We start from the raw sequence: 24,237 nt of genomic DNA, 5'->3' as shown, positions 1-24,237 counted from the left end.
GTCAAGAGGAAGAAAAATACAAATTTCAACCTTAGCTAGCAAAACTCCTCTTTTCCAGATCAGAGCCCAGAAGTTCAGTTCTTTCTTCTTCTTTCTTCTCTCTAAGAATATTTTATTTTCTAGCACAAGCAAGATGCAGTAACACATGTAACAAGGATTAGACTAAGAAGAATAATCAGGTGAAAATTAAAAAATATATTTTTCTGAAACACTAACATCAGGAATAAAATAAAGATGATGAGAGACAATGAGGAATAGGTGTAAAAGCAAAGAAATTTATGAATCTTGGTGGTAGTCAAATTTTATCTTGTGGAGACAGCATGAAAGATATGTAAATGCTAAATAAAACTTATAAGGCCACAAATTGTAGTGGAAAATAAATAAATACTTTGAAACACTTCCTTCCATAAAGTTTAGGGAAGAATTGAGGACCCAATGCCCCAGAACATCTGTATTGCCTTACTACCCAGAGAGCTGCCCATGGGACCACTAGGGAAGCAGAACTTAATCATGGCTTCACCACCAGCTATTTGTAGGTGAGAAGTTGGTCTAAACTTTTAGTTTCCCAGAGTTCTATGATTCTCCTCTACTGAGGCCTTGTTTCTCTTTCTAAAGGAGTGTTTTAATACCTATCATGCCCTTTGAGGCCTTTGGATGAAAATTTGCTGGAAAAAATCTAAAAATGCTACTATTACTGCTGAGTTTTGCATCTGCATGAGTACCTTGCATGCAGGCTTCATGAGATGAATAAAATAATGTCAAACAGCAAATGTTTCTATTGGGCTGTTTGTCAAATGCACCAGCCAAGCCAGTTAAAAATTAACATTATTGAAATAGCCTCTGGGGAGAACAAACATATCTCCTTTCCAGCATTCACTGGATTTCTGCTAGCATTTCTGTAAGCCAGCCCAGCAGCACTTCACACATTAGCTTGTATTAGAGATTGAGGATGTATGAGTGAAAAATATGATTATTCTTTGGCATCTGGCCCCTTAGAAATTGCTCCTACCATTAATACTTCCTCCAAATCTGACTTTGAAACAGCTACTTGCTTGATATACATGTTACTAGAAAACATTTGTGAAGTGTGGGGACTGAAGAGGGGAAGAAAAAACAAGTTTACCCATTTTGCTGAAGTTTCTAGCCAAGCAATTGCTTGAGAAAACCACACAGCCCTTCTTGAATAAAAATGGCTATAAAATAAAAACTAACCTAGAAGCAATTCAGACTTGGGAAGAAAACTTGTCTGAGTTCTGAATTGAGTTGTAATTTCATCCTACTTTGTGAAAAATCTACCCTGAAATTTCTTAATGAGCTGTTTTAGATTTAGTACTGATCACAGTATTTGAGGATTGGGTTGGGGGAACTTTAAAATGTGTATTCTCCTGAGTATTAGGGTTTCCCAAGCAGAGTAACAAGCTGTGTTCTTTCGGCCATTGTGAATCCCAGTTTACGTTATCAGCCAAGAGCCAGTCTCTGGAGTTCCGTTTGTTATCTTGGGTTTCACGGTAAAGTAGCTGCCAACAAAACCACTTGAGTATGAGGTCATCTCATGAATGAAAGGAAAAATAATTTCTGTATCTCATGCTCCTCTAGAAATCACTTGAGGAAATTTACAGGCTACCCTACTAAGGCAGTTGCTTTTCCACAAGCCCTCTGATCCCCATTACCTCTTTGGTTATACTCTGTGCAGCCAAGACAGGCAGCTGCTGTTATTGAGATGGGAGAAAATAATTTTCTATTAAGCACTTTTTATGTGCTAAGTATTGAGCTCCATGCTTTACCATCATGATCTTGAATCTTGACGATTTTGATAAGAATCATTATCCCCATTTTAAAAGTAAAGAAACTGAGGCAGAAGAATCAGCTGCAAACTGTGGTTTACTTGACTCAACAGTCTGTAATCTTTCCTTTACAACACACCACTGCGGTGGTTTGTTGATATTAACATTTTCCCATAATCCCTAATGCCATAATAATTGTTGACTATCAAATGTGTCTTCAACTCATACTGCTAGTCCAGATGCAAGGGTATAATTTGACAGGATTATGTGGAAAGTTCTCAAACTAAACCATAATGACAGTACCAGACTATTCATTCCCTTCCCCTCTATTAAATTCAAATTATAGCCAACTGTTTATGCAAAGGGAAAATGACAGTTGACAAACAGATAACTTGTCACAAGAGAAGATAAAGTTTGTATTTATTTTTCTTTTTTTAAAATTTTTTAAATTTTATTTTATTTATTTTTTATACAGCACGTTCTTATTAATTTTAGTCATCAATTTTATATACATCAGTGTATACATGTCAATTCCAATCACCCAATATATCACACCACCACCACAACCACCCCGCCACTTTCTCCCCTCAGTGTCCATATGTTTGTTCTCTAGATCTGTGTCTCAATTTCTGCCCTGCAAACCGGTTCATCTGTACCATTTTTCTAGGTTCCACATATAGGCATTAAAATATTTGTTTTTCTCTTTCTGACATGCTTCACTCTGTATGACAGTCTCTAGATCCATCCATGTCTCAACAAATGACCCAATTTCGTTCCTTTTTATGGCTGACTAATATTCCATTGTATATATGTACCACATCTTCTTTATCCATTCGTCTGTCGATGGGCATTTAGGTTGCTTCCATGACCTGGCTATTGTAAATAGTGCTGCAATGAACATTGGGGTGCATGACTCTTTTTGAATTATGGTTTTCTCTGGGTATATGCACAGTAGTGGGATTGCTGGATCATATGGTAATTCTCTTTTTAGTTTTTTAAGGAAACTCCATACTGTTCTCCATAGTGGCTCTATCAATTTACATTCCCACCAACAGTGCAAGAGGGTTTCCTCTTCTCCACACCCTCTCCAGCATTTGTTGTTTGTAGATTTTCTGATGATGTCCATTCTAACTGGTGTGAGGTGATACCTCATTGTAGTTTTGATTCCACAGGCTGCAGGATTGTAGTTTTTCTTGCTTCTAAAGTTTATATTTTAATGTTTCACATTAATAATCTAAACTAGCATCCAATTCTTGTTCTGATGAAATAAATTAAGCACAGTTTTCCTTTCACCCCCTGAAAAACTATTAAATATGGTAAATGTGGAAATCGTATAGTTTTGTTTTTTTTTTTTGCAATGTACTACATTCTAAGTTTTTCCTAATGAAGGCCTTTGGAACTTTGGAGCAAATTGCTGTAACATTTTTCTTTATGTTTTTAGAGGCAGCTGCCATCTTTCTATCATTACCTGTCTTCATTTTTATTGTTGGGGGTATTATTAACCTTTAAAAATAAATTTTCAAAAAATACTTCTCATGGTAGAATATAGATACAGAAAAATCACATAAAACAAATGTATAGCTTAAAGAATTACTAAGGCAAACACCCTTAAATACCATTTAAGGTCAAGAAATGGTCAAGAAATGGAACATTGCCAGCCCCTCTACAGCCCATCCACAAGTCTTAACCAATCACAAACCTCTCTTTTCTCCCCACATGTAATAGCGCCCCTGAACTTTAAGGTATTCACTATCATATTCACTTACATGGTTTTCTAGTTTAAAGTATTAGCACCCAAGTGTGACTTCCTTAGCACTACAGTTTGGTTTCCCAACTTTTTAGTTTTCTGATATCTTTTTTCCTTACCTACAATCAGTTCTCTTTGTAAACATAAATTTATTAATCAGCACCAGTGCTATGTCAATGTATTTCTATTCACTTCGCTTGCCTGAAGCCCATTCTCTCATAAATTCCTCAGGAAGAACTCATGGGAACAATACTCTCTGAATTCTTGCATATTGAAAGCAACTTAAGACCTTTATACTTGAAAATCAGCTTGGCTAAATATCAAATTCTTGTCTCACAGCATCTCTAAGATGTCAGTATGGTTTTATTGGTAATCTAATTTTCTTTTCCTTATAAATAATTTGATATTTTTACCTAGATTCTCAAAAGATTTTATTTTCTTTAAAGACCAATAATTTTATAGACTATTTCTTCATGTTGGTTGCTCTGGGGTAACTTTTTCAGGGAGTATATGGGTTGATCTTTCAGTGTGCAGTTTCGAAGCTCATTTTTTTAATTTCAAGAATTCTTTTGAGTTGTAGATTTTAGTATTTGTTCTGTTCTTTACTTTGAGTTTCTTCTCTTGAGGACACCTATTATGTATATATTAAACCATCTTTGCCTATCCTCTTAATTTGTTACTTTCTCTCAAATGTTCTTACCTTTTTTAAAAATTTTTTAAATTGAAGTATAGCTGATTTAGAATGTTGTGTTAATTTCTGCTATACAGCAAAGTGACTCAGTAATACACATATATACTTTTTTATATTCTTTTCCATTATGGTTTATCCCAGATATTGAATATAGTTTCCTGTCCTATACAGTAGGACCTCATTGTTAATCCATTCTATATGTAATAGTTTGCATCTCCTTACCCCAAACTTCCAATCCATCCTTCCTCCAACCCCCTCCCCCTTGGCAGCCACAAGTCTCTTCTCATGATCATGGTATCTTCCCTGCCAGGTAATTATACAAGTCTGTTCTCTATGTCTGTGACTCTGTTTCTGTTTCATATATAAGTTCATTTCTGCCATATTTCAGAATCCACATATAAGTGATATCATACGGTATTTGTCTTTCTCTTTCTGACTTACTTTACTTAGTATGATAATCTCTAGTTGCATCCATGTTGCTGCAAATGGCACTATTTTGTTCTTTTTTTATGGCTGAATAGTATTCCATTGTATATATGTACCACATCTTCTTTATCCATTCATCTGTCAGTGGACATTAAGGTTGTTTCCATGTCTTGGCTATTGTGAACAGTGCCAACATGAACATAGGGGGGCATGTAACTTTTTGAATTATAGTTTGGTCCGGATATATGCCCAGGAGTGGGATTGCTGGATCATATGGTAATTCTACTTTTAGTTTTCTAAGAAACCTCCATACTGTTTTCCATAGTGGCTGCACCAGTGTACATTCCCACCAACAGTGTAGGAGGGCTCCCTTTTCTCCACACCCTCTCCAGCATTTATTGTTTGTAGATTTTCTGATGATGCCCATTCTGACTGGCATGAGGTGATACCTCATTGTAGTTTTGATTTGCATTTCTCTAATAATTAAGGGTGTTCAGCAGCTTTTCATGTGCCTCTTGGCCATCTGTACATCTTCTTTGGAGAAATGTCTATTTAGGCCTCTGCCCATTTTCTGATTGGGTTGTTTGCTTTTTTGTTGTTGAATTGTATGAGTCATTTGTATAATTTGGAAATTAAGCCCTTGTGGGTCATGATTTGAAAATATTATTTCCCATTCCGTAGGTTGCCTTTTTGTTTCGTTTATGGTTTCCTTTGCTGTGCAAAAGCTTGTAAGTTTGATTAGGTCACATTTCTTTATTTTTGTTTTTATTTCTATTGCCTTGGAAGACTGACCTAAGAAAACATTGATATGATTTATGTCAGAGAATGTTTTCCCTATGATCTCTTCTAGGAGTTTTATGGTGTCATATCTTATGCCATTTTGAGTTTATTTTTGTGTATGGTGTGAGGATGTATTGTAACTTCATTGATTTACATACTCCTGTTCAACTTCCCCAGCACCACTTGCTTTGAGTCTTTCTCCCATTTTATATTCTTCCCTCCTTTGTTGAAGATTAATTGACCGTAGGAGTGTGCGTTTATTTCAGGGCTCTCTGTTCTGTAAAATTTATGCATATGTATGTTTCTGTGACAATACCACATTGTTTTGATTACTGTAGCTTTGTAGTATTGTCTGAGTGTAGGAGGGTTTTGCCTCCTGCTTTGTTATTTTTCCTTAGGATTGCTTTGGCAATTCTGGGTCTTTTATAGTTCCATATAAATTTTAGGATAATTTATTCTAGTTCTGTGAAAAATATAATGGGTAATTTGATACAGATCTCTCTTTTTTTTAACATCTCTATTGGAGTATAATTACTTTAAAATGGTGTGTTAGTTTCTGCTGTATAACAAAGTGAATCAGCTATATATATATACATATACCCCCATATCCCCTCCCACTTGCATCTCTGTCCCATCCTCCCTATCCCACCCTCTAGGTGGTCACAAAGCACCAAGCTAATCTCCCACTGTAATGCTGCTGCTCCCCACTAACTATCTATTTTACATTTTCCAGTGTACATATGTTCATGTCACTCTCACTTCATCTTAGCTTACCCTTCCCCCTCCCCGTGTCCTCAAGGCCATTCTCTACATCTGTGTCTTTATTTGTGTCCTGCCTCTAGGTTCTTCAGAAGCATTTATTTTTATAATCTATGTATATGTGTTAGCATACAGTATTTATTTTTCTCTTTCTGACTTACTTCACTCTGTATGACAGACTCTAGGTCCATCCACCTCACTACAAATAACTCAGCTTTGTTTCTATTTATGGCTGAGTAATATTCCATTGTATATATGTGCATCTTCTTTATCCATTCATCTGTCGATGGACACAAAGGTTGTTTCCATGTCCTGTCTACTGTAAATAGTGCTGCAATGAACATTGTGATACATGACTCTTTTTGAATTATGGTTTTCTCACGGTATATACCCAGTAATGGGATTGCTGGGTTGTATGGTAGTTCTATTTTTAGTTTTTTAAGGAACCTCCATACTGTTCTGCATAGTGGCTGTATCAGTTTACATTCCCACCAACAGTGCAGCAAGGTTCCCTTTTCTCCACACCCTCTCCAGCATTTATTGTTTATAGACATTTTGAGGATGGCCATCCTGACTGGTATGAGGTGATACCTCATTGTAGTTTTAATTTGCATTTCTCTAATGATTGGTGGTGTTGAGCATATTTTCATGTGTTTGTTGGCAATCTGTATATCTTCTTGACAGAAATGTTTATTTAGGTCTTCTGCCCATTTTAGGATTGCGTTGCTGGTTTGTTTGATATTGAGCTGCATGAGCTGCCTATATATTTTGGTGACTAATCCTTTGTCAGTTCCTTCATTTGCAAATATTATTTCCCATTCTGAGGGTTGTCTTTTCATCTTGTTTATGGTATCCTTTGCTGTGCAAAAGCTTTTACGTTTCATTAGGTCCCATTTCTTTATTTTTGCTTTTATTTCCATTACTCTAGGAGGTGGGTCAAAAAGGATCTTGTTGTGATTTATGTCATAGAGTGTTCTGCCTATGTTTTCCTCTGAGAGTCTGATAGTGTCTGGCCTTACATTTAGGTCTTTAATAAATTTTGAGTTTATTTTTCTGTATGGTGTTAAAGAGTGTTCTAATTTCATTCTTTTACATGTAGCTGTCCAATTTTTCCAACACCACTTATTGAAGAGGCTGTCTTTTCTCCATTGTATACTCTTGCCTCCCTTATCTAAGATAAGGTGACCATATGTGTGTGGGTTTATATCTGGGCTTTCTATCCTGTTCCATTGATCTATACTTCTGTTTTTGTGCCAGTACTGTACTGTATTGATTACTGTAGCTTTGTAGTATAGTCTAAAGTCTGGGAGCCTGATTCCTCCAGCTCCATTTTTCTTTCTCAAAGTTGCTTTAGCTATTCAGTGTCTTTTGTGTTTCCATACAAACTGTAAAATTTTTTGTTCTAGCTCTGTGAAAAATGCCATTGGTAGTTTGATAGGGATTGCATTGACTCTGTAGATTGCTTTGAGTAGTATAGTCATTTTCACATTGTTCATTTTTCCAATCCAAGAACATGGTATATCTCTCCATCTGTTTGTGTTATCTTTGATTTCTTTCATCAGTGTCTTATAGTTTTCAGAGTACAGGTCTTTTACCTCCTTAGGTAGGTTTATTCCTAGGTATTTTGTTCTTTTTGTTGCAATGGTAAATGGTAGTGTTTCCTTAATTTCTCTTTCAGAATTTTCATCATTAGTGTTTAGGAATGGAAGAGAGTTCTGTGCATTAATTTTGTATCCTGCTACTTTACCAAATTCATTGAGTAGCTCTAGTAGTTCTCTGGTAGCATTTTTAGGATTCTCTATGTATAGTATTATGTCATCTGCAAAGAGTGACACTTTTGCTTCTTCTTTTCCAATTTGGATTCCTTTTATTTCTTTTTCTTCTCTGGTTGCTGTCTCTAAAACTTCCAAACCTATGTTGAATAATAATGGTGAGAGTGAGCAACCTTGTCTTGCTCCTGGTCTTAGTGGAAATGTTTTCAGTTTTTTACCATTAAGAACGATGTTGGCTATGGGTTTGTCATATATGGCCTTTATTACATTGAGGTAAGTTCCCCCTATGCCTACTTTCTGGAGGGTTTTTATCATAAATGGGTGTTGAACTTTGTCAAAAGCTTTTTCTACATCTATTGAGAAGATCATATGTTTTTTACCCTTCAATTTGCTAATATGGTTTATCACATTGATTGATTTGTGTATATTGAAGAATTCTTGCATTCCTGGGATATACCCCACTTGATTATGCTGTATGATCCTTTTAATGGGCTGTTGGATTCTCTTTGCTAGTATTTTGTGGAGGATTTTAGCATCTATATTCATCAGTGATATTGGTCTGTATTTTCTTTTTTTGTGACATCTTTGTCTGGCTTTGGTATCAGGGTGATGGTGGCCTCGTAGAATGAGTTTGGGAGTGTTCCTCCCTCTGCTATATTTTGGAAGAGTTTGAGAAGGATAGGTGTTAGCTCTTCTCTAAATGTTTGATAGAATTCGTCTGTGCAGCCTCTGGTCCTGGGCTTTTGTTTGTTGGAAGATTTTTAATCACAGTTTCAATTTCAGTGCTTGTGATTCGTCTGTTTATATTTTCTATTTCTTCTGGGTTCAGTCTCAGAAGGTTGTGTTTTTCTGCGAATTTGTCCATTTCTTCCAGGCTGTCCATTTTATTGGCATATCATTGCTTATAGTAATCTCTCATGATTCTTTGTATTTCTGCAGTGTCAGTTGTTATTTCACCTTTTTCGTATCTAATTCTATTGATTTGAGTCTTCTCCCTTTTTTTGTTGATAAGTCTGGCTAATGGTTTATCAATTTTATTTATCTTCTTAAAGAACTAGCTTTTAGTTTTATTGATCTTTAGTATGGTTTCCTTCATTTCTTTTTCATTTATTTCGATCTGGTCTTTATGATTTCTTTCCTTCTGCTACTTTGGATTTTTTCTGTTCTTCTTTCTCTATTTGCTTTAGGTGTAAGTTTAGGTTGTTTATTTGAGGTGTTTCTTCTTTCTTTAGGTAAAATTTTATTGCTATAAACTTCCCTTTTAGACTACTTTTGCAGCGTCCCATGGGTTTTGTGTCATCATGTTTTCATTGTCATTTGTTTCTAGGTATTTTTTGATTTCCTCTTCGATTTCTTCAGTGATCTCTTGGTTATTTAGTAACGTATTTTTTAGCTTCTGTGTGTGTATTTTTTCCTCTAATTCATATCTAATCTTATAGTGTTGTGGTCAGAAAAGACACTTGATATGATTTCAATTTTCTTAAGTTTACCAAGACTTGATTTGTGACCCAAGATATGATCTATCCTGGAGAATGTTCCATGAGCACTTGAGAAGAAAGTTTATTCTGTTGTTTTGGGATGGAATGTCTTATAAATATCAATTAAGTGCATCTTGTTTAATGTGTCATTTAAAGCTTGTGTTTCCTTATTTATTTTCATTTTGAATGATCTGTCCATTGGTGAACATGGGGTGTTAAAGTCCCCTACTCTTATTGTGTTACTGTAGATTTCCCCTTTTATGGCTGTTAGCACTTGCCTTATGTATTGAGGTGCTCCTATGTTGGGTGCATAAATATTTACAATTGTTATATCTTCTTCTTGGATTGATCCCTTGATCATTATGTAGTGTCCTTCTTTGTCTCTTGTAATACTCTTTCTTTTCAGGTAGACTGCCTATTTCCTCTTCATTTGTTTGGTCTGGTGGGTTTTTACCTTGCTCCTTCATCTGCTATTTGTTTCTCTGTCTTCTCATTTTGCTTAACTTACTGTGTTTGGGTCTACTTTTGGCAGGTTGCAGGTTTGTAGTTCCCATTGTTTTTGGTGTCTGCCCTCAGTGGGTAAGGTTGGTTCAGTGGGTTGTGTAGGCTTCCTGGTGGAGGGGACTAGTTAGTGCCTGTGTTCTGGTGAATGAGGCTGGATCTTGTCTTTCTGGTGGGCAGGACTGTGCCCGGTGGTGTGTTTTGTGGTGTCTGTGAACTTAGTATGATTTTAGGCAGCCTCTCTGCTAATGGGTCAGGTTGTGTTCCTGTCTTGCTAGTTGTTTGGCATGGGGTGTCCAGCACTGTAGCTTGCTGATGGTTGATTGGAGCTGGGTCTTTGCATTGAGATGGAGATCTCTGGGAGAGCTCTTGCCGATTGATATTACATGGGGCTGGGAGGTCTTTGGTGATCCAATGTCCTGGAGTCTGCTCTCCCACCTCAGAGGTTCAGACCTGACACCTGGCTGGAGCACCAAGACCCTCTCAGCCACAGGGCTCAGAACAAAAGTGAGGGAAAAAAAGAAAGAAAAAATAATAAAATAAACAAAGTTATTAAAATTAAAAATTATATAATTAAAATTGTAAAAATGAAAAAGTAAGTTTAAAAAGAGAGCAACCAAACCAATAAACAAATCCATCAATGATAACAAGTGCTAGAAACTATACTAAAAGAAACAGACAGACATAACCTTAGGAAAATGGTAAAAGCAAACCTACACAGACAAAATCACACAAAGAAGCATACAGATACACATTCACAAAAAGAGAAAAAGGAAAAATATATACATATATATATATATATATATAAAAGGAAGAGAGCAACCAAATCAATAAATAAATCTACCCATGATAATAAGCTCTAAATACTAAACTAAGATAAACATAAAACTAGAAACAAATTAGATGCAGAAAGCAAACCCCAAGTCTACAGTTGCTCCCAAAGTCCACCACCTCAATTTTGGGATGATTTGTTGTCTGTTCAGGTATTCCACAGTTGTAGGGTACCTCAAGTTGATTGTAGAGATTTAATCCCCTGCTTCTGAGGCTGCTGGGAGAGATTTCCCTCTCTCTTCTTTGTTCGCACAGCTCTGCAAGTTCAGCTTTGGATTTGGCCCTGCCTCTGCATGTAGGTCGCCCTCTGGCATATCTTCTTTGCCCAGACAGGAGAAGGTTAAAGGAGCACCTGATTTGGGGGCTCTGGCTTACTCAGGCCAGTGGGGAGGGAAGGGTACAGAATGTGGGGCGAGCCTGCGGCAGCAGAGGCCAACATGATATTGCAACAGCGTGAGGCGCGCTGTGTGTTCTCCCAGGGAAGTTGTCCCTGAATCACGGGACCCTGGCAGGCGTGGGCTGCACAGGCTCCCAGGTGGGGAGGTGTGCATAGTGACCTATGCTTGCACACAGGATTCTTGGTGGCTGCAGCAGCAACCTTCGCGTTTCATGCCCGTCTCTGGTGTCCGCGCTGATAGCAGCATCTCGCACCCATCACTGGAGCTCGTTTAGGCAGTGCTCTGCCTTCTGTGGGCACTCGGGGAAGGAATGCCCTCACCTCACACACCCCAAAACAATGGTCTCTTGACCCTTAGGCGGTTCCAGACGTTTTCTCGGACTCCCTCCCAGCTAGCTGTGGCACACGAGCCCCCTTCAGGCTGTGTTCACGCAGCCAACCCCAGTCCTCTCCCTGGGATCTGACCTCCAAAGCCCGAACCTCAGCTCCCAGCCCCTGCCCACCCCGGCAGGTGAGCAGACAAGCCTCTCGGGCTGGTGAGTGCTGGTCAGCACCGATCCTCTGTGGAGGAATCTCTCCACTTTGCCCTCTGCACCCCCATTGCTGTGCTCTCCTCCATGGTTCTGAAGCTTCCCTCCCACCCACCTCCTGTCTCTGCTAGTGAAGGGGCTTCCTAGTGTGTAGAAACTTTTCTTCCTTCATAGCTCCCTCCCAGATGTGCAGGTCCCGTCCCTATTCTTTTGTGTCTGTTTTTTCTTTTGCCCCACCCAGGTACGTGGGGAGTTTCTTGCCTTTTGGGAAGTCTGAGGTCTTCAGCCAGCGTTCAGTAGGTGTTCTGTAGGAGCTGTTCCACGTGTAGATGTATTTTTGATGTATTTTTGGAGGGGAAGGTGATCACATCTTACTCCTCAGGCCACCTTGAAGGTCCCCTATCTCTTTCTCTTTTTTTTTTTTTGACATTTAAATTTTCCTCCCTTTCATCCTGTAGTCATCCAAAGGCATTATTTGTTATGCTTATTTGATCTTGTATTTCTTCTAATTTAGTTTTCATTTTCTAATTATTTTTAATTTTTTTTTCTTTTCTGAGTATGTCATCCCATTTTTGAGTTTCTGCTTCTTATGTAAGTTATTCTTTCATATATTGTACCAAAGTCTTCTGGATTCATTAGAAGTAGCTATAAGTAGAAAATAGAAGTTAGAAACAGAAAAAAATATATTTTTCATCTTTTAGGGGCATATCCTTCTATCAATGATGTATTTTCTGTAGGTGTGCTATTTCACTATTTTTTCTTTCTCTTTTATAAATTAACTATGAGACTAAACCTTAATCATTTGTATGTTGCTTATCTTTATATAAAATGTGTTTTCTTAACTATTAAAGGGAGATGTGATTCAGAAACCTTTTGTAAGTTATGGTTTTAAGCTATATTTCAAAATTATGGGCAATAACATTCTAAGACCTCCCAGTCCTTCTCCTTTACTTTCATCTAGACGTTTTTCCTTTGTCCCTGTAATGCTCAACATAGGATCTTTTTCTCAGAAGGAAGTTTTATCATGGAAGGGAATTTAGTAAGATTTTAGAGTTCATGGTGCTCAGACTATTCCAACTCCTTACTATAGACCTCTTGTATTCAGCTATAGTGGAATGTCAAAATCCCCTCCCAGATTTAATTACCATTCTCAAGTTGCCCTACTGCACTTTCCAGTGAATATCTGTCAGTAATTTGGGAATTTTTCTGGTCCATCAGACATCTAGTTGCTTCCCTCTGCTTCCTCCTACACAGTTGCTTTGGAAGGCCCATCTCTATACTCACTCATTTTGGGGGTTCATGGAAATAACTTTTCACCTAATTTTAATTAGATATTGTCACTGAGTTTTGGGGTTTGTACTCTAGATGTCTTGCAGAGAGAATTCAGAGAGATTAAAAACTTTGTCACCACCAACATTCCAGAATCCTCCTTGTTTACTTCATATCTTTATGTTTTATGGAGCTGTTCAGTTCCCTGCTGTAATGAGATTTTTTTTTTTTGTAAGACTCTACAGGACTATAGGGAAGCAGAAAGTTGAAGAGAAGCCAAGAATAGCCATTGAGCAAATCTTCCTTGCTCATCTCTCACATCCTCTGATAGATCATATTCTTTCCCTCCACTAGGCCTTCTCACAAGCTATTTTTTTCTGCCTGCAATGTCCTTTATCCTTCTAAGTAAATCCTACTCAATCTTCAGTTCTCCACCTGACTGTCACATCTTTACTCTCCTAACACCTTGTACGTTAGCTTTGGAAGATAAATCACACTAATATGTCTTCTGCATAGACTGTAAGTTCCATGAAGTGCAAGTACCATGACTATTCTATTCACTTCTGCATCCTCAGTTCCTGGCCCATTGTATATGTCTAATAAATGATAATGGAAAAATAAATATCTGGATGTCTGATGAGTGACTGCATCTAGCAAGTCACATGTGGAAGCATCACAACTATAGTTAGAAATAATAAGCAATATGTATTCCTTTAGATGGTTAACTATAAATTTTTTTGGTTTATTTTAGCTAGGAGAGTGTTTTCCATGTTAAAACTTAAAAAATAAAAATAAGATATGAACATTATGTTTTTGATACAATGGGATAAGTAATGATGTTCAAAAAGACATTCTTTCTTATATCTGACAATAAGAGTTTGCAGCAGGTCAACATTGGAGGTTGTAGCTGCTGGGAACAATAAATCCAGGTTGCAGGTTTAGAACATCTTTTCATATAAATAGTACTTCAAAAAAGAAAAAGATTACAAATAAATTCAGCATGGTTTTCCAAGTATGAGCCACTAACCAAAAGAGTATAAAATCTATCACCCAGGTTATAAAGAAAAAATCTAGTGAAAACAAAATTTCAGCATTCCATAAATACTGAAGGATTCAAATTTGTCACAAAACACTATTAATATCATGAAATGCCATGGTATCTATGACTGGCCATCTAGATTAGGGTGAATCTAGTAAATTAGCATTCAAACCAATTCCATGAAATACAGTGCTACCTTAACATCATGATTTTAATGTACAGAAGATTTTGACAAAATTCTTGAATAGATGAGGAAAAATAGGGAAAGTTCTAATTAAATGTTGAGAATGACATGAATAGCTCAGTGAAAATACTTAGGCTTGTTTAATAACATCTTTGGCAAAAGCAGTATTATTTGTACAGTGACAATTACCTGCCCCAAGTACACTTACAAGCAAGTCTACACCATCAGATTTAGATGCTACACTGAGCCTGCTTCTTCCTCTTTAGAACAATCTGGTCCTGCACCTCTATTGCATGACAGCTCCTGATAATCTGCTTGAGTTGTTTCCTTTCTTAGAACAACCTAAGAATATGTCACTAATAAGAGGTACACGTAAGTACACCCTAATCTCACTAAGGCTCCACAAGTGGACTTTTTAAAAATGCTTTCTACACAGGCCAATGGATCATACTTGCATTTATTTCTGCTATGTTTCATTGGAGGTTTGGATTTGAGAAGGATAAGTGAAAGCTTAGAGTCATAGAAGCCTTCCTGGCATGACTCATTTCTATAAGGAGGTAGAAAGGTAAATCAAATGACATTTCTAAGATTTTTCCAGACTTATGCTATAACTATTAAGAGAAGGTTTTATGATTGGAACTGGCAAACTACTTTCCTGGGATTTATCATTATGTGTGAGCATAGACTTTTAGGCTATACATCCCATACCGTGCCTAAGACACTTTAGGGCTATAAAATGTTTACCATCCCCTGCCAGTTAGCTCAGAGGGCTGGAGAACTGCTTTGAAGAAGTCAAGTCACAAGCCCCATCCCTGTAGAAGCCAGTTAGTGTCAAAGAAAAGATCTGTTCCCTGCCTAAAGCTTGCACCTTGAATCTCAGCCAGCTCTTGACCACAGCAAAACTCAGTTCATTTACCCTTGATCGTAGGAGGAACCAGGAAAGAGAATGTAGATGGATCAAAGCAAAACGATCATCACTCTTGGACAGAAAATCTAAATAAAGTCATTTCCTCCTGACAGTGTCGACAGCATCATCTTCTTAGAAGACATTATATATTCTATAATTTGATGAAATTACTCTTTTTGTACCTAAATCCCTTCCTATATGTAGATTATTCTTGGAATGCTGATGTTGACAATAATCTGAATCTGTATTATATATGGACCATGGAGTGACACGAACTTCATAGAGAACATGTATTTCTTGGCTATAGTCACAACAATATAATGGATTGCCTGACTCATACTTGAGTTGCAGCAGGCTATACATACCCTTTTCTCCTTTCACTATGTCTCTTTCCAGTTTATGCCCACATATGGATGGCTCTTTAATTTTAATGAAAGTTATACCAGGCTTTCCACCCCAAATTTAAATCAGAAAAAAAAAAAAAAAAAAAACAGAGCAAAATAGCTAGTTTCATTCTCAGTCCCAGAGAATGGGGAAAAAGCCCAACCTTTTCATTTCAGAGTCCTCTGTCTCAAATACATCTCTCAGACATTCACATTTCTCCTTCCCTTATTTAATTCAGGTTTCTATGAAAAATTTCAGCTCTTTCTAGATACTTCCCAAAGCATCATTTCCACCATGATGTTCTCCTGACCCCAAGCCTTATCTCCTTGCCTTGCTTTATTTTCTTTATAGCACTTACCTCTATCTGATATTAGATTTGGTGATTACTTGTTTGTCCTTTTTGTTCCCTACTATATTACTAATGCTAAAACAATATCTGGAATAGAATAGGTTTTTTCAATATATATTTATTGAAAATGACTTAATATGAACATAAATTAACAAATAGACATTATAATAGCAATAAAATGGCATGCATGTATAGTGACATCTTTTCAAATCAGCTTTGGTTTATTTTGAGACACAGCTTCCTTCCAATTACCCATTGTTTCAATCTTCCAAGGAAAAGCCTTACAAAATCTGAATAACGGTTGCTTCTCTTGCCACAGAGTTGCAAGTAATCTCTAGTTATTTTTTTAATTAACTTTTTATAACGTTTAAGTCAAGCTATTCTCTGGTAATAGAGGTAAAATTGACATAACATAAAATTAACCATTTTAACATGTGCATTTCTCTGTCATTTAGTACATTGGCAATGTTGTGAAACCATTACCTCTATTTAATTTTAATCCATTTTCATCAATGATGTTACTTTTTAGAAAACTTATTATTCATCTTGGAGTGGTAGAAAACTAACCCATTACATAGCAAAATGGTAAATAAAGGAAAGAATCAAGCATTTATCTCATCATCCCTATTTAAGCTATTCTATGGGGTAAACAAATAGTAGATGAGGGAAAATGAATCTTTTTAAAAGTATTCCAACTGATAAATAAAAAAGAAATTATTAATTTGGTATTTCACTATTTGGAATCCCCAGTGAATTAGTGGGTCTAGCTATTGAGCACGAGCAACAAATATCACAAAAAGAAAGACATCTAGATATTCTGTGCCTTGTAATAAAAGAACACAATCACATCTACAGTTTTGTCCAAGAGAGAAGAGAGAGTCTGCCCAAGCCTCTGCATTTAGCTGCCAATTTTCCAGAAACACAGAGGACAGGGAACATGTTGAAGTACGCCATGAGTATACAATCTGCAAAGTCCAGGCTGTGAGGAACTCTATAGGGCAAATTCACTAATTTCTTCAAATAATAAATTGTAAGAAGTATAGGCTGGAAGAGAAACATATAGATTAAGAGACTTAAAAGACATAACAATTGTTTTTAATGGGCAAGATTAAACATAGTGTCTTAGGATACATGTTCAGGGAATAAAAATGTAAAGAAATGCAAAGAAATGATAAATATAGAAGTCACAGTCATGGTTATTCTAGAGAAGAAAGGATGGTGACTGGGACAGGGCATATGTTTGAGCTTAAAGTTCTGTTTCTTGATCTGAGTGAAGTTACAAGAGTGTAATTAAAACTTCATTAAGTTCTCCCTAAGATCAGGAATAAGACAGAATGCTGTTTTTTACCACTTATATTCAACATTGTACTAGAAGTTTCGACAAGAGCAATTAGGCAAAAAATAGAAATAAAGGCATCCAAATGATAAAGGAAGAAGTAAATCTATCTCTTTTCTCAGATGGCATGATCCTGTATGTAAAAAACCCAAAAGAATGCACAAAAAAGTTACTGGAGCTAATAAATGAATGCAACAAAGTTGGAGGATACAAGATCCATGCAGAAAAGTCAGTTGTTATATGTATATCAGCAATGAACAATCTGAAAAGGAAATTAAGAAAACAATTCCATTTACAGTAGCATCTAGAAGAATAAAATACTTATGAATAAATTTAACCAAGGAGGTGAAAGACTTGTAAAATGAAAACTACAAAATGTTGCTGAATGAAATTAAAGATCTAATAAATGGAAGGACATCCTATATTCATGAATTATAAGACATAATATAGTTAAAGATATCAATACTAACCAAAGTGGGCTACAGAGTCAATGCAGTCCTTGCCAAAATTCCAATGGCCTTTTGGCATAAATGGAAAACCCAATCCTCAAATTGATAGGAAATTGCAAGGGGTTCAGAATAGCCAAAACAATATTGAAAAGAATAAAGTTGGAGGACTTACCCTTCCTGATTTTAAAACTTACTACAAATCAACAGTAATCAAAATATTGTGGTACTGGGATAAGGATAGACATATAGACTAATGGAATATAAGTGAAAGTGCAGAAATAAACCCGTACACCTATAGCTGATTGATTTTTAACAAGGGTGCTGAAACCATTCAATGGGGAAAGAATACTCTCTTCAACAAATGGTACTAGGACAACTGTATACCCACATGCAAAAGAATGAACTGGGACCTCTTACTCACACCACTTATAAAAAAGTAATTCCAAGTGGATCAATTATAGAGCTAAAATCATTAAATTCTTAAGAGAAAACATAGGGGTAAATATTCATGACCTTGAATTAGGCAGTGGATTCATACATATAACACCAAAAACAGCAACAAATATAAATTAATAGGACTTCATCAAAATTAAAAACTTTGAACATCAAAGGACATTCCAAGAAAATGAAAAGACAACCTACAGAAGAGGCAAAAATATTTGCAAATCATGTATCTAAGGGTCTAGTATCTCAGATATATAAAGAACTCTTACAACTTAACAAAAAAAAGAGAGACAATTTTAAAATGGGAAAAATACTTGAATACATTTCTTTAAAGTAGATATACAAATGTCCAACAAGCACAAATGCTCAACATCTTTAGTCATTAGGATATCACAAATCAAACCCACAAGCTACCACTTCACACCGACTAAGATGGCTATAAATAATTTTAAAAAAACAACAGACAACAAGTGTAGTGAGGATGTGGAGAAATTGGAACCCTCACACATTGCTGGTGAGAATGTAAAATGGTTCAGCTGTTGTGGCAAACAATTTGGTGTTTCCTCAAAAAGTTAAAGATATAATTATGACATAATCCCATAATTCCACTCCTAAGTATTACCCCCCCAAAAAAATTTGAGAACAGTTATTCAAATAAATGCATGTTCTTGAACATGTTCACATGTTCAAACCAGCAATATTCACAATAACCAAAGAGTAGCAACAGCGCAAATGTCCATCAAATGATGAATGGATAGAAACATTGTGGTATATCCATACAATAGGACATTATTCAACCATAAAAGAGAATGAAGTACTGATACATGCTACAACATGGATGAATCTCAAAAATATTATGTTAAGTCAAAGAAGCCAGACACAAGAAGTCACATATTGTATGATTCTATTTTCATTAAATAGCCCAAAGAGGTAAATCCACAGAGATAGAAAGCAGATTGTTGTTTGCCAGAGACTGGAAAGAGGACAGAATGGGAAGAAACTGCTTAATGGGTAAGAGGTTTTAGTTTGGAGTGATGGAAGTGTTTTGAAACTAGATAGAAAGAGGTGTTGGTTATCCACATTGTAAATGTTCTAAATGCTTCTGAAGTGTTCACTTTAAAGTGGTTCCTTTTATGTTCTGTAAATTTTGCCTCAATGAATCATTTTTTTCAACTGCATTAAGCTACTAAAAAACATAACCTACACACATATACACCTCTTTATAAATTCTGCACTCTCTTTTGGAGAGGAGAAGAGAAATGAGGAGATGCTGATTCTGAAACGGTTACTTTGGACAAAGAAAGGTCAGGCTCTTTTCCTGACTCATAGTCATTATGGTAATTATTTCATAAAATGAAGTTTCCATTTGCCCCATGTCTCAAGTTCATTCTAACACATTTCCTCTGACTTAGTGACAGCCTGTTTAAACACGTTTCTTGTATTTTACAGACACACTTGGCAAGTGCAAGACAAAATCGACGCAAACAATGTGGCTTACACAACTGGGAAGCTAAGCTTTCACACTGATTATCCAGCCCTCCATCATCCACCTGGGGTAAGGTGAGCTTCAACATATTTTCCACAACGCAGGCCAAGGACTAATATCCTCCTACATTTTGAGCCTAGAAGATTATATGTTTCACTAGCTAATTTGTCTTATGTAGATCTTTCTCCAAACACAATCCAAACTCAGAAAATCTCTGTATTTAAATCCTGAATAGCCTCATATTCCCAAGGAATAGAAGATTTTCATGTTTTTGTTTTGTTTTGTTTTGGGTTTTTTTTAACATTTCTTCATTTCTCCCTGGAAATAACTATTGGCATTTGTTGCTTTGCCAAGACATTTTACCACAGTGGTACATCTTGAGGTCTTTTTGAACATTTACCATTCCCAAGAGAGTTAAAAGAGAAAATAAAACCAGGGAACACAATGTAGAGTTTTTCCCACAAAGTCACATGGCCACCATTCATATCAGTTAGCTATTGCTGCAAACCCCCCCCCCCCAAAAAAAAACCCACTCCATAACTTCACAGCTTAAAAGAACAGCCATTTACTTAGCTCATGTCTTTACAATTTGGGCTATGTTCAGCTGGGTAGTTCTGTGGTTGCTAAGTCTGCTAGGGACTGGTTGACCTAGGTGGTAGCTGAGATGACTTGCCCCTGCTCCATTTGATCTGTCATCCTCTCCCCTCAATCAGCAGAATGTCATCTCTGCCATGTTTTATTGGTCAAAGCAGGTCATGAGTTTAGCCCAGATTCAAGGGGTGAGGAAATAGAGGCCACCTTTTATGGGAGAAGCTGCAAAGATGTACTACAAAGGAGTATGAATACAAGAAGCAGAATAACCCTGTCTGGTTGTGGAAATCATCTACTCTCCCAGCTATCAGATACTTCATTGAGCAGGGAGATGTTCACCATGGAACCACAAATCCTCCAGATTTTCTGGAAGCCTCCTCTTCCACTACATTTTTACAAAATTACCATTTTACTAAACCAGCTACATTTTTACAAAAGCATCATTTTGTTAAACCAAGAAATAAATGGTCAGGAAACTACCTTTGAAAAGATATTTTGTTCCTATTTTTAGAGCTAAATGAGACTAAATGAAATAGCCACACAGAAATTTATATCTTCAACAGTAAATGGAAATTTGGGGCAGTTCCCTAGCTAATGAAGGTGAAATGGGGGAAAATCAAAATTTCTGTGTTTTTCATCATATTGACTGGACACATTTTCCCTGTGCCTTTGTTACCCATTGTCCTCATCAGTATTAACTAAGCTAGTCTAGTATTTGACTTCACATATTTTATTTTGCTGATTGTAAAACACCACATGATTTCTCTGAACTAAATGACGACAGTGAAATGACCCACAATAGTCACCTTTTTGGGTAGGGATTGAGGGGAAGGCACACAATGTGATTTCTTTTAAACGTGGTCCAGAAATTTTCTAAAACCCTGAGGGTTAAAAGCCAAACTAATCAGCTCAGTTCATCTGCCAAAGACAGGTTGGAGAAGTTAAATGGAATAAAGTTTTAAAAATTAGACTAGAAAACTAGATTCTATTTGAATTTTTAAATTGTCTGCTTTTTATGAGTTTATGTTTGTTTCTGGGTTAAAATTGAAAGCCTATGGAAAAGTAATTAAAAGACTTCATAAATGTCCCTGAAGTATAAGGCTTGACATTTTCATAGCATTTTATTTTTTTTTTCTGCATTTTATATTCTTTCAAAGCATTTTTACTTATATTGCTTTATTTGATGCCTCTTAGAATTCCTTTAAGGTAGACAGGAGACATCATGTCTTTTTATGTTAAATGATGAAATGGTACCCAGCATGGTTAAATACTTTCACAGGGTGAGATCTGATTAATAGGGAACTTGAACTTGAAACCAGGCCTCCATCAAGTTTTTTCACCACACCATAGGGATCTTGAGTTGGACTTTCTAATTACCATAATTTCTATAAAATGTTGATTATTTATAGACATTGTCATATATTACAAACTCTCAAAATACAGGAATTGAATCATACTTCCATAAATTTCAAGACTTAACCCAGCACCTTGCATATAATAGAGACTTAATAAATATTCCAAAAAGAGGTTTAAAAATGCCACAAAATTGTACCAATCTCTACCAGCAAGTGCAATATCCAAATCTAAGTGATCTGATAGGAGATTTTTAAATAAAAAATGATTCCTGAAATGTCTAGATTCTGGTAAAAATAATGAATAAAATGTAGCCACCTGCTTGTGCTATTGTTTAAATTTCCATTTTGAATTATTCAGGGATTAAACCAAAGTTTGCGCTCTTTTATAACAAATAAAATAAATCAATGCTCTTTTCAGTACAGATGAAATGATCTGGATAATGAGTTACCTGTTGAGAGTTCAGTTTGATCAATTTCAATCACGTGGGGGAGGATAAGGAGACATCTTTAATGAAACACAGATGTTGCTTCCTTCACTGTCTTTGTCTGGGCCAAAAGTCACATGCTGCCATAAAGTAACATTTAAAAAGAAAATATTTTTGGTTCTGAATGACTTACATGACATCAAATTTGGTTTTATACACATCAGGCGTATATTTACCTTTTGAATTCATGATGAAAGTATTGTCTGGCTCCATCGTCTTTTTTCTTTCATAAGATGGCATTAAAATGTAAATGTACAAAAGAAGATTATTAGTTGGCCTTGCCACATGTAAAAGACATCAGCTGACCTTTTTTTTTTTTAAGATTTGTATTTGCAATATTCTGTGACTTCATTATGGCAGAGTATAAAAGGATTTAAAGAACACTCAGATCCTCCCAAAGACAAAGTTATGCTATTGCTTTGCCTTCTTGGAGTTTGGAAGACTTGAGTTTGATATTTCCATTTCATCTTCTTTTTAATCATGCTGTTTCACCCCTCATTACCCTGGCGATGAGATAATTCTCTACAATGACTTGGTCAGCTTATGCACATATTTTTTCAAGCTTAAAAAAAATGGCATAAGTTTAAGGACTGAACCATTATTCATTTAGATCAGTTATCTCCTAATAGCAGAAAATAAGGTATTATCAACCTGTAATGGAAGTTTAAGTGTACAAAACACATAAACACACACACCACATAATACCAAATTAGTAAGAGTACTATAAAGGGACTTCTCCTATTACAGGAAAGGAACTTGCTGTATGAGGACTTTGAAGCAAATAGGCTGAGGTTTGAACATTAGCTTTGCCATGTATTAGCAGAGTTCTTACCAGCTGGCCAGTGTTTACACCTGACTCTCAGTTTCTTCATCTATATAATGGAGACGAAATTATCGAATTCTAAGGACTGTTGTGAGGAATTAATAAATATGCATTATAACATCATAATTTAAGATCAAGTATGTATAAAATTTTAAATATTGAGAAATTTTGTGTGGACTTGGGAGGAGGCAGAATTTGTGTTCTAGATCTGCACTATCCAATATAGTAGTCACTAGTCATCTATGATTGTTTACATTGTAATTTAAGCTAACTAAGTCACACTAACCACATTTCAAGTGCACAGTAGTTGTATAGGACTAGGGACTACTATATTGGGCAGCACAGAAGAACATTTCCATCAACACAGAAAGTTCTAATGGACAGCACTGCCTTAGCCATCTACGGAGATAACCAAGCCAAATAGATATTTTCCCCCCTTATACTGATATCCCCCTAGTCTGAGTATTTGATCATATTTGCCTCTTCCTTTCTACAAGAACTGTCAGACACTGGCTTTTATTTTTATTTTATTCAGTAAAGAGGAAGTTTTAGTTTATAGTATTAGTTTCTTTAAGCTGAATAGTGTTAATTTCTTTAAGCAGAAAAATTACTGTCTAAATTTAGGTATTAAAAATTTAGGTATTCAGGGCTTCACTGGTGGCGCAGTGGTTGAGAGTCCACCTGCCGATGCAGGGGACACGGGTTCGTGCCCCGGTCTGGGAAGATCCCACATGCTGCAGAGCGGCTGGGCCCATGAGCCATGGCCGCTGAGCCTGCGCGTCCGGAGCCTGTGCTCCGCAACAGGAGAGGCCACAACAGTGAGAGGCCCGCGTACCGCAAAAAAAAAAAAGTATTCAAAATCACCCACCCATGCTGACTTACCAAAAAGAATCATATAACCGAGGAAAACAAATCAACTCCATTCAGAAGAATATTGTTAAAATATTACTACATTTAGTTTTTCAAAATGAAATAATGTTAAACATTTTTCCCTAACTCTTAGTAAAAGTAACTAACATTCCTTTTGGTTTCTCATTCCCAGTGTACCTTGGGCTTATTCATCCTCATAGCCACATCCTTCCTCATTCCCTTATCATTATGCTTGAACTACTGCATTAGATTCTCAAGTAGTTACTCTCTCACTAGTTCCCCCCCCTTAAAAAATGTATCTCTTGTCAACACCACTAGACTAATAATTTCCAACTCAGTCTTGACTACATTACTTCCATATTCAAAAGACTTTAACAATTCCCCTCTGTGCACAAGAAAGTCCAATATCTTTCATCTGACATTCCAGACTCTCCTGATGAAATCCTAGATTACCTTTCCAGCTGGATCTACTATTCCCAGTTGTGACCCTCTACCACAGCCAAACTTTTTGAGACCCAGTGAAGTATGCATTTTTGCATACCCATCAACACTGCCACCTGATTAGCTCTT

The 24,237-nt window shown here is 36.3% G+C and overlaps 1 protein-coding gene across 3 annotated transcripts in view; it reads left to right on the top strand.

The window, feature by feature from the left end:
• Positions 1-24,237, top strand: part of BBOX1 (gamma-butyrobetaine hydroxylase 1) — a 77,361-nt gene that overhangs the window by 32,674 nt on the left and 20,450 nt on the right. For all 3 annotated transcript variants that reach the window (XM_067749576.1, XM_067749575.1, XM_067749574.1), the window contains one exon: positions 19,507-19,612. In XM_067749576.1, coding sequence (XP_067605677.1) covers positions 19,507-19,612 — 106 coding nt within the window. The remainder of the gene's footprint in view (positions 1-19,506; positions 19,613-24,237) is intronic.

Source organism: Pseudorca crassidens, chromosome 9 (assembly GCF_039906515.1).
Source record: "Pseudorca crassidens isolate mPseCra1 chromosome 9, mPseCra1.hap1, whole genome shotgun sequence".
Taxonomy (NCBI): Eukaryota; Metazoa; Chordata; class Mammalia; order Artiodactyla; family Delphinidae; genus Pseudorca; species Pseudorca crassidens.
This window is presented reverse-complemented; position numbering and strand designations above follow the sequence as displayed.